Consider the following 11559-nt stretch of genomic DNA (forward strand, 5'->3'; position numbering starts at 1 on the left):
ATTGTCACTCTAAAATTAAAAACTAGAACAAACATAAACTTAAACAAAAATAAATAAATTATTTAATTAAAATAAGATATTTATTTGAAATTAATATAAATTTAATAAAAATATATATGTTTATATAACACAATATCTTAATATATAATACGTGGCTTTGTTCCATATTTTCGTGGTAATTAAAGAAAAGCACTAAAATATAGCTATCTAGGGTCTGCCTATTTTTACGTAACTGAGGGAGGTTCATGCAGTGTCTGCCTATCTAGGGTCCGATATTTCTCATTTCCAACCCACTATTTTTGACACGAAACTTCCCACACGAACCCTTAACGTCCTCCAATATTCTAACTATATTTCACATAAAAACATATATGCATACGTCTTCCATAGATATGAGAGATTTTGTTTTCCCAGAAACTTATAATTTGAATGTGTTCACTGTTGATCGTTTCTTGTGGGTTTCATTATTCATGTGCGGTTGAGCAGTTCTTCAAAATGGTTTCTGGAAAGTCCCTTTTCATATCTGCCGAGGCTTCATTATTTTGAAGCTTTTCTTTCTTCTTGGAATAATGATGATGAATCAAATTGAATAAAAACACTTGGGTCACTTGTTCTGTTTCTTAATACTCGGAGTTTTGCTCTTGCAGAAATTCTAATATTTTTACAGTTATATTAGTTTTCTCTGTCTAGAAGAAAATGGGAAGGTTCCCCCTCTTTGCGTTATTCAGGGAAGCAAAGTAAGTAATTTTATTTTTCCATATGTATATTATGCATTTTTTTCCCTTTGAGATTTTTTGCTATTGTCAATACATCTTTTGTTGAATATAAAAACTTGTTATATATCTTTACGTGTATATAACTAATATGAAGATTCAGAGAATTAGTCTCTGATAACTCAAGATTTTGTAATCTTCTTCCTTGGGAGTTAAGATAATGAGTGCTTAATTAATAGTTTCTAATGATAAATTCATAAAATTGGGATTGCCAGGAATGTTTTCACAAAGGATGAACTAGGCCTTGAAATAGCACATATTGCTATTCCCTCGGCTCTGGCCTTAACAGCAGACCCTATTGCTTCTCTAATAGACACAGCTTTCATAGGCCACATAGGTTAGTACTCTCATTATATAAATATAAAACTTCAATACTCTTTTTCTTTTAAATGATTAAGCTGTGATCATATTTTTGGGCTCACACACATGGTACTTAGATCTACATTACATATAGGTCCTGTTGAGCTAGCTGCAGTGGGAATATCAATAGCTATCTTCAACCAAGCATCAAAAATAGCCATTTTCCCTCTTGTCAGTATCACAACATCTTTTGTTGCTGAAGAAGAAGCAGCCCAAAAATCGTTTGATGACATTGAAGAACCAGGACATGGAGAACTCAGAAAAGATCTGGCTCTCAACAATAATGGACATGAAATGGAAGAACTTGTATCTCTAATAGGTAACTTCTCCCATTTCATGTGTTTCTTCTTACAAATTTTACCTTTTTACCCTGAGTTCTTCTGTCAACCTTATAATATTTCTCTTTGTTCAGATAAACTCGACTCAGCCTCCTCATCTTCATCTATAACCAGTGATCAATCAGACATGATCATGCTTGAGCATGTCAGAAGGCATATCCCATCAGCTTCATCGGCTATGGTTATCGGTAGCATGCTTGGGCTAATCCAAGCTTTGTTCCTTATTTTAGCAGCTAAACGAATATTGAATTACATGGGAGTTGATTCTGTAAGTGCTTCAAACTTTTGGTCAGTTGTTTTTTGTTGCCTTCCTTGTTTTGCTTGCTTAAATGTTCTAGCATTATATAACTGAAGATACAATATCTTGGTACATGCTTTCCTTATGCCTTAATTGTATTAGTGACTTGTTTATTTTAAAGCAGAATTCTCCTATGCAAAAACCAGCAATGCAATACTTAACTTTGAGATCACTTGGTGCCCCAGCTGTTCTTCTCTCTTTAGCTATGCAAGGAGTTTTCCGTGGATTAAAAGATACCAAGACTCCTCTTTATGCTACAAGTAATCTAACCTCTGTTTCTTATTTCTTTCATTAAAGTATACAAGTTCACTTTGGAGGGTCTCTCAGCATTTGAAAACCCATAAAAATGCATACTTTAGTCTCTTCTAGCACTTTTTCTTGTAACAATGCATGAGTTTAATCTATTCTGTTTATGGCAGTGATTGGAGATGCAGCAAACATCATTTTAGACCCCATATTCATCTTCTTCTTGAAATGGGGTATTAGTGGTGCAGCCGTTGCCCATGTTATTTCACAGTAAACTTATTCTCTATCTTTTTTTCTTTCTAAAAATGAATCTTTCTTAGTCATTGTCTTTTTTAAACAGTCTTTTGTTTTGATCATCTTTTAGGTACTTAATCTCTCTGATACTCTTGTGGAGATTGATGAAAATAGTCAATCTTGTACCACCAAGTATAAAAGATATTCAATTTAGCCGATTTCTAAAAAATGGTAAGGCCCTCATTCTATAGGAGAGTCATTGCCTTTAGACCTAAGAAGTTTTGTTATAGCTTCCATATTCTCTTCTTTTTTGGTGTACTATTTTGATTTAATGGTGCTTGAAAATTCAGGATTTTTCTTACTGGTGAGGGTCATTGCTGCAACATTCTGTGTAACCCTGGCAGCATCGTTGGCTGCAAGGCATGGCTCGACGACAATGGCTGCATTCCAAGTCTGCTTACAGGTTTGGATGGCTACATCTTTGGTGGCCGATGGCTTGGCCGTGGCTGGACAGGTTAGTCCTTAAGATTCTAGTGTAACATGCTGAAGAAACTCACAATCCTTTAAAAAAATTACACCAACTACTCAATTTTCAGGCAATTCTTGCAAGTGCTTTTGCGAAGGAGGACTACAACAAAGTCACTGCCACTGTTTCTCGTGTACTTCAGGTAGCTAATAAGCTCTCCAATCACTGAAATTCACTAAGTCACAATCTATTTGGACTCTTGTTTATGATTCTATTCTGCAGTTAGGCCTGGTTTTAGGACTATTTCTCTCATTCTTCATCACAATCGTACTCAAGCTCTCTTCCAAATTGTTCACAAAAGACCCCCATGTGTTGGACTTGATGAGTTTAGGCATCCCAGTAAGCAAAAAAAAAATTCAACTTTCTTTGTTCATTCACCTTGTTATGTTGAATTTTAGAGCTCAGTATGCGTTGTCTTCGTGTGATCTCAGTTTGTTGCAGTGACTCAACCCATTAATGCCTTGGCATTTGTTTTTGATGGGATCAATTATGGAGCATCAGATTTTGCATATTCAGCTTACTCAATGGCAAGTTTTAGATTAAAGCATACATTCTCTTTTAAAAATTCATATAAGTAAATAAATATATGTGCATTTTTTATTGATTAGAAGAGGTTTGGTATTGAATTGCAGGTTTTTGTTGCTATAGTAAGCATATGGTGCTTATTTGTACTGTCATCAAGTTATGGCTTTGTTGGTATCTGGATTGCTTTGTCTTTGTACATGACTTTGCGCACATTTGTTGGCTTTTGGAGGTAACCCCACACTACTCCTATAGTATTACATTTTCATACAATACTCTCTTTTAAAAGGTGGGATTAAATTAAGAAATATGAAAGAAAGAATGAGTTGATCATTTTTCGATAGGGTAGTTCTCGAGTGCACCCCATTTTTTAGGCACACCAGTGTACCCTTCTCTAGTTTTTAGCTTGGGAAGTATTTTCGGCGCAAATTTTTTTATAACCGTATATATTGTAGTTATCTAAAGCATCCTGCAAATTTTCAAGAAATTCCAAATAATTTACATTGCCTAAAACAATGTTCAAATAAGCTATTTTCCACACGCATAAAAAAACAGTTACGAGTACAACAAACTATTTTAATTTTATTTTTCGGCCCTGTAAATTTTTCAGAATTCCCTGAAAATTTGCAGGATACTCTGAATAACTACAATATATATGGCCGTAAAAAAAATTTACGCCGAAAATATTTTTTAAGCAAAAAACTAGAGAGGGGTGCACCAGTGTGCCCCGTTTTGGGGGTGCACCTAATATTTTCTGAATAAGTTATAAGAAAATAAAGTTAGATACATAGTTGTGACTTTATTTTATCATTGAAATTAGGGGTGCTCTTCCGATACGATCCAACATTTTTACCCCTAACCAATCTAATCTGATTTGGCCTAAAAGTACAATCTAATCCAATTGTAATTGAATTGTATGAGTTATTTTATCTTTGAATCTAAATTTTAATATTAAAGAAATTAACAAGTAAAAATAACATACAAAAAACTAGACACTATGTAGTAATAATACTAAACTAAGTCTTTACAATTACCACATTAAGTACTTGGTATATTAAGTTTACAATATTAAGTCTATTAAATTTTTATTACTAATATCTCAAAACTAATAATTAAAGTGTTATAATAACATAACATGAAAATAACAACAATAACATCCCCAAGTACTAAAAAATAAGAAAAAAAATAAGAAAACTAAATATATTTACAATTAATATGATATATATAAAAAGAGTATATATTTTTTAATTGTAATTGGATTAGATCGGTTCCTAATTGGATTTTCATAGTCTCATCCGTTATCTGATTCAATTCAATTAATATCTAATTTTACAAATCAATTGGAAAAATTTAGATTGATTCAGAGTAATTGGATTGGTTTGAATCCTGAGCACCTCTAATTAAAATGCTTGGAGAATTGGATAGGATAAAATTAAATATTTAATATTAAGGTTAAGGTAAGTTATATAATATAAGGTGGATCATGTGGAATACTAGATTAATTTTTTTAAGAAAAAATTCAATCTAATTTCATAACAAAATCACACACAATAAAAATTATACATTCAATTCAATCATAGTTTCTATACATGCATAATCAAAATGTTATCTAATATGGTATAATTTTAAGGAGCGACTACAACGCATCTATTTTTTTGAAAATACCAGTGTATCCTTTTTTTATTTTTAGCACCTGGATAGATGTAATCCTAAATTTTTTTATATAATGGTGTACATTGTAGTTATCTAGAACATCCTACAAATTTTCAAGAAATTCCGAATAAATTATGTTACCGAAAACAAGGTTTAAACAACTTATTGCACGTGTGTTTATTTTTTTGTATATGCTTGTAGAAGTCAACTATTTGAACATTGTTTTCAACACTGTAAATTATTCAGAATTTCTTGAAAATTTGCAGTGTGTCTTAAATGATTACAATGTACATTATCATATAAAAAAATTATCGAGGTATAGAAAACACAAAATAGATACACATGTGTTGTCAAAAAAATGAATGCACTGTAGTCACTCCCTATAATTTTAATATATGTCGTTATATTTGCAGTTGATTAAAAAAACAACAATATATCTGATTTTTTTTATAATTTATTATTGACAAATAATCATATTTCATTAGTTATAATGATATTGTTTTAATAAATGTTATACTTATTTATTATGATAAATTAAACATTTGCAGGGTAGGAACAGGAACAGGGCCCTGGAGATTTCTCAGAGACTAATTTTGGTTGCTTTAGATGTGAACATAATTTCATTGTAGTACTTTTTTTCTTCCTTTTTTGAGGTAGTTTAATGTGTTATAAAACAAGCAGAATGAAGAGGAAATAGATACGAGGAAACATTAATACATGTATTCATAATTCATTGTATTTCTTAATAAAAACGTAGCTGTTTAATCATTAATGTGTTATAATTATAAGCTCATTCATTTATACCAGAGAATAAGCATTAAAACCAACCATATGATGCAATCAATAATTTGATACACAATTATAATAATTGGATTGAATACCGACATATAAATAAAAATTATACTTGCATGTGTTGTGAATTTATAATAGTGTTGTACGTATTTAAAGAACTCTTTAATTTTATGTTTTAGTAATTTTGGTTGGATGACTTTATGTTACCCCTTTCAACAAAAAAAAAAAAAGTTGTGTTATGGTTGATTTTCATTGAAACTTTGTGTTTGTTAAAGTTTAACATAAAATCTTATGCTTTTGAAATATAAAGAAAGTTATATGAATTTTTTTATATAAATAAAATACTCTAAATTTATAATTTTTAAAATTTATATATGTGAAAAAATCCTAAATAATAATCATTAAAAGTGACTAAATAAATAAAATATTTTTTAAAAAATAAAATGAAATAAAAAAGAATACAGACTTTTGAGAGCACTGTATGCAAGATTTTATTTGCGTTAGTTTTGTCCAACTTGTTGTTTAATTAATTCTATATTTGTTGTTTTTTTTAGTATTATTCAACTTTTAAATTTTATAATATTTTTTAATTAAAAATTTATTTACTTTAATGTTAATAAGAAAATATTCATTTTCAAAAAAAAAAAACAAGAAGAAGAAGAAGAAATTAATCATTTTCTTTGTAATTTTAGATTTATTATAATTTTTTTCTTTGTCTAGTTTTATGCTTTTATCTGTTCCTTTTATGCATAAATTCTATAACATGTCACCGAGGTGGAATTCCATTGATAAATGTATTATTTTCAATTTAAAAAATATATAAATTGTGAAAGACCAAAATAAAATTTTAAATTTAAAAAAAATAATAATAAAAAATAAGCTGATAATAACCCATCAAAAACAAAAGAAAAAAACAATCTATAATTGTGGAGAGAGAGAGAGAGAGAGAGAGAGAAAGAGAATGCAATGCATTGATCTGAAAAAGGAGAACTGTGACTCAAGGACCCAAGTCCTCTGAGCATAAACTAGCCTCCCTAGAGGGAACATAGCGGGTTTGATAGGGTCTTAATAATAATAATTGCACAGCAACAACCCATATCCTGATAAAATAAATAAATATATAAATAATAAATACTTTGAAGAAGAAATGGGCAACTTATTTTCATTCAATCAATAGAGTAATTAATCATATCATAATGTGACTTGTTGTGGGGACTGTCTTTAATGTGAATTGTTGTGGGGACTGTCTTTTATGAGTTGATGATTTCTCCCATATTTGGCCGCACACCGTAGGTACCAATAATGTCTAACACCACTTGATGTAGTATATAATAATTGATACAGTTTAATATTGAGTTTTACATATTTTAGTTTAAAATAAAATGTATGAAATCCGACATTAAATTACACTAGCTACATAATGTAAAATGAAGTGGTATTGGACTCCATATCACCAGTGATAATGACATAGTTATAAAGAATGGCCTACCAATGCTCTCTTCTTGACCATCTAAGAATCAATTCTTGTCCATTGTAGTGAAGTTAAAATATTACTTCTCCTGTCGACCTACCCTTCTTAGGTTAATTGGGCCACCTAATGCTTGTTGGACTCCCTAGAGAGCCACTAAAAACATTAGACATGTTACTTTCTATTTAATATGTAGTTCCAATTTCAGTAAGTTCAGCCTTCAAGAGGATTGTGTCAAGGTGACCCATTATCCTAGCGTTGTTCATTATAGTCACTGATGTTCTGTCCCCATCCTCACTAAGACGAAAATGACCAAGGAAATTAAAGGAATTCATATTGCTTGTCATTGGCCATCTTATGTTCGCGGATGACGTCATTCTATTTGGGAAAGCAACAAAGAAAGAGGTGAAAAACCTCATGAAATGCCTTCACAAGTATTGCGGTTGGTCAAGGGAGAAGGTGAACACAGAAAAATCTTTGGTCTACTTCTCCAACAAAGTCCCTCCAACCAAAGCAATTGAGATAGTAGATCTGATCAGGATGGCTCGCATCAAACGTGAAGCAAAACATCTGAGCATGTCTCTCATTCCATCTAGAAAGAAATCTTCAAGCTTGTCATACATCTTGGATAGAGTTAGCACCAAGGTCCAAGGTTGGAATGGCAGGTTGTTGTCTAAGGCAGGTCGCACAACTCTGGTGCAAGTTGTAGGCAACTCGCTGGTATCCTATGCGGGTTCCTTAACTCCATTGCCTAAGACATTAGCAGAAAACATAGACAAACAGTTGCGTTCCTTCTAGTTGGGGGACATCGAAACCAAGAAAACCATCCATACAGCTTCCTGGAGCAAACTATGCAGACCAAAATTGTTAGGAGGTCTGAGATTCAGAATAGTTGTCTTTGAACAAGGCTTTCGTGACCAAGAGAGGTTGGGAATTGGTGGCTGGTCAGAAAGGCATTTGGCATGACCAGATGCACGCCAAATACATCAAGGGATGAGGTTTTCTGAACTGTGAAGCCAAAAGCACAGACTCTAGCACTTGGAAAGAAATTATAAGGTCTATAGAAGATCTTTGTCATGGCCTCTGCAAAAGAATTGGTAATGGTAACTCCACTTCAATCTAGTTTGACAGCTAGGTTCCCAGTAATAATCGCAAGCCTGAGAAGCTCAAGGACACAACCTTGGAAGTTAATTGGGTTAGCAAGTTTATCACCAATGGAGAATGGAATACTACCAAACTTAATCAGTGGTTTGCCCCTCAAGATGCAACAACCATCGCCAACATACCTCTTCCTATAGGAAATCGTGAGGATACCCGGATGTGGGATTTGGATAATTCAAGGAATTGCACCATCCGCTCAATCATATCTGAATCCTATAACCACCTTTCACAAGAAGAAATTTGGTCATGGATCTGGAAGAGCAAATTACATATGAGGCACAAAATTTTGTAGTGGTAGATTGTTGGAGACGTTCTAGTGACGAGGGACAAATTGGTCAATCTTTGCAATTGAGGATGCTACTTGTCTGTTTTGCTCAAATGCAAACGAATCATCCTTCCATAGCTTATGGTCTAGCTACTTGGCTTCCCATCTATGGTTTGTTAACATGTCGGGAATAAGGACGGAATTAGTAAGGGTGGCGAACTGGAGACAATGGTTCCAGTATTTTTGAAATCAAAACTGAAGAACTACAGGATTTGATTTTGAAGTGTTTCTTTTAAATGCTTCTATTCTAGTAGATACTTTATGGAAGGAAAGAAACTCAATTTTGCATGGAGCCTCTCCAATGCCATTCCAATCTCTTTGTAGTAGGGTCAGCCAAGCTAGGCAAGAGTGGAGATGGGTGCGTAATATAAACACTGGAACTCAGGCCACTTGGCAACCGTCCCCACCAGGTTGGTTGTGCTTTACAACTGATGTGACCATCTCGAGTACAGGCTCCACACTTGCTACGTCCTGCATGGACTTTAGAGGCATGGTGGTAAAGGTGATAATAGAGCATAGTCCCCAAACAAATCCAATGAAGGAGGCAAGAGCCTTAGTGATGGCAGCTCAAGCATTGGATGGTCTCCACCAAATCCACTGCATTTTTCAGTGCAACAACACTTGGGTGGTCAACTCTTTCAACAAAAAAGGTCGATTCCAATCCACAATTCTTGAAGAATGTAGAGATAAATTTCTCAGCTATGCCAAGCAGCTACAGGACTGGGAATCGCTCAAAATATCGAGGGGCATTAATTTCATGGCTCATAATGTTTCACTTTATGCAAAGCAACGAAACCTAACAGGTGCCCTTACTCCCATAGAGTTTTCTCCAAGAATCCTTTAGTACTACAACGCCATGTATCCCACATGGCCACCGATTACTGTAATTTATCTTTTGTGTTTTGTCGGTTATTAGATATGTCACTGATGTTAGTTCTGTCTTTGATATTTTAGTTGTCTCAGTTTTTGTTATTGGGTCGGTTTGTTAGTCTGGATAAGTTGTTGTTTGGTTATTTCGTTCGTGTCCTAGTGTGTCAAATTGTGATTCCTTTGGATTCCAGACTCTCTGTATCGTTTTGTTTTGTTGATTCAATGAGTTACCCCTCTCGAAGGGGCTAATTCCAGCACACAAAAAAACAAGTAGTTCTAATAGATTTCTGAAACGGTGCTAAACTAAGGGCGCAAGGACATCACTAATCTATTTTTTAGTAGAAAAAAACAATTAGTATTGGACTCTATATGGTGCCCCATTACAATACTCTATTTGATTAGCCGAGATCTAAAAGCTAAATGCCTTACAAATTTCCTCATTTGGTGGTTTTCTTCCAGCTAACCACTAGTAGTCACCAACTATCTCTCTCTCACATTATATGTCCTTTGTGATTGTCTTACAGCTAACCACCACAACCCATTACCATTTTTTCCTTTTTTCTCTTGGTTTGGGCGAATCTAGTAACCTTGTTATAGAACTTCAAAAGTAGCATACTATTGCGTATTTCATAATGTTTCCAAATAATTATGTATAGTTCAGCAACTAATCACAAAGAATTTTCTCTTTCTTTTTTAAGCATTGACTCCTAAAAAAACATTTTTTGTGATACTTTCCATGACTTGTTGTCCATTACCATTGTTTGTTGGCAATGTACCAAAACTAGTATACAAGACTTTTAGCTCAAAAATAAAATTATGCAACTACTCTTTTGTCCAAAGTATATATATAGAAATTATAAGCCCATAATGCAACTCATCAACCAAATTAAATTTCCCTATGGCCATATTTAGTAATTTTGGACCTACCAATTCCTACAACATTCTAACCACTAGTTTTTTTGGTTGTTAAATAAATCAATCTCAGATAGAAAACCTTATTTACTCCAAGACTTAGGGAATGAAGTGAACTGTTAGACATACAATTTCAAAATAGTTTTTTTTTCTTTTTTTTTCTTTTTTTTTCAGCAAAAACCAATGCAAACCCAAAACCCATAAAAACCTCTATGCTCTATCTCAATCTCATGTTGCTTTTTTTCCTCTATTTGCCTTTTGTTTTTGGGACATGGATAGTGGGATCTGTTACCAATAACAACAACAAAAATAATAATAATAATAATAATAAAGCCCAAGTGGGAAATAGAAAAAGAAATGTTCTTAAATTATTTTATTTTCCTTAGGGTCGTGGGGGTAGGGATCATTTATATTTTGCTAATCTATTTATTTGAGTAGACTAATATGAGAATAAATAATATAAAGGTTTATATCGCAATGCACGGTGATATGGTAGAAAGTTGTTTTCCGTAAACCCTTTTTAACAAAGAAAGCATATTTAATTGAGAAGATTTCACTAATAAAAGGGTCTAAATCAAAGCTTTTTTTGTTCTAGCTAGTAGCCACCATAGATTACCCTTGTTCTTACGTAAACTAAACATGAGAAAACACAACCGTTATTACTACACTTTATAACAAAAAAGGTACAAAGACAAGAAAACATGTCAATTTCAATTCCATTCTTTACATGTACAAGTGACAATAGAAAAAAGAAAACAAGAATCATTTCCATTTACCTATGCACCGAAAGGCTTCTATCAAAGTACATATAAATATATATATATATATATATTACTTTCTTCTTCTTTATTTAACCAAAAACCATATTTCAATCAAGATTTAGTGTCCTAAGAATGATTCTCTAGAAGGCTTAACGTGAATGTGAAGGCAAGAAATGGATAAACACACATTACAATCTTTAGATTTTCAAGCCTTTGATTTATTCTTCAAAGAACACGAACTCCCACTCCAAGACACATTAAATTAAACAAAAAGAATCAGATCCATCAACAAAAGATGGTGGAATAATCAATCCATTAGA

At 32.8% G+C, this 11559-nt stretch overlaps 1 protein-coding gene across 3 annotated transcripts; it reads left to right on the forward strand.

The window, feature by feature from the left end:
• The first annotated feature begins 321 nt into the window (after window positions 1-321).
• LOC133831401 (protein DETOXIFICATION 42-like) lies at window positions 322-5732 on the forward strand. Of its 3 annotated transcripts, XM_062261674.1 has the most exons (13): window positions 322-737; window positions 989-1110; window positions 1228-1452; window positions 1546-1739; window positions 1894-2029; window positions 2189-2285; window positions 2380-2480; window positions 2600-2763; window positions 2846-2917; window positions 2998-3114; window positions 3207-3302; window positions 3408-3529; window positions 5499-5730. In XM_062261674.1, the coding sequence occupies exons 1-13, from the start codon at window positions 697-699 to the stop codon at window positions 5539-5541; spliced, it is 1530 nt and encodes a 509-aa protein (XP_062117658.1). In that variant the 5' UTR covers window positions 322-696; the 3' UTR covers window positions 5542-5730. The 3 variants fall into 3 exon arrangements, 2 of the variants coding, with proteins under 2 accessions (XP_062117658.1, XP_062117659.1); XM_062261675.1 differs by lacking the exon at window positions 2380-2480 and having other exon boundaries at window positions 3002-3114; window positions 5499-5732; XR_009892496.1 differs by lacking the exons at window positions 3408-3529; window positions 5499-5730 and having other exon boundaries at window positions 3002-3114; window positions 3207-3238.
• The last annotated feature ends 5827 nt before the right edge of the window (window positions 5733-11559 follow it).

This window comes from Humulus lupulus, chromosome 4 (assembly GCF_963169125.1).
Source record: "Humulus lupulus chromosome 4, drHumLupu1.1, whole genome shotgun sequence".
In the NCBI taxonomy this organism is placed as follows: Eukaryota; Viridiplantae; Streptophyta; class Magnoliopsida; order Rosales; family Cannabaceae; genus Humulus; species Humulus lupulus.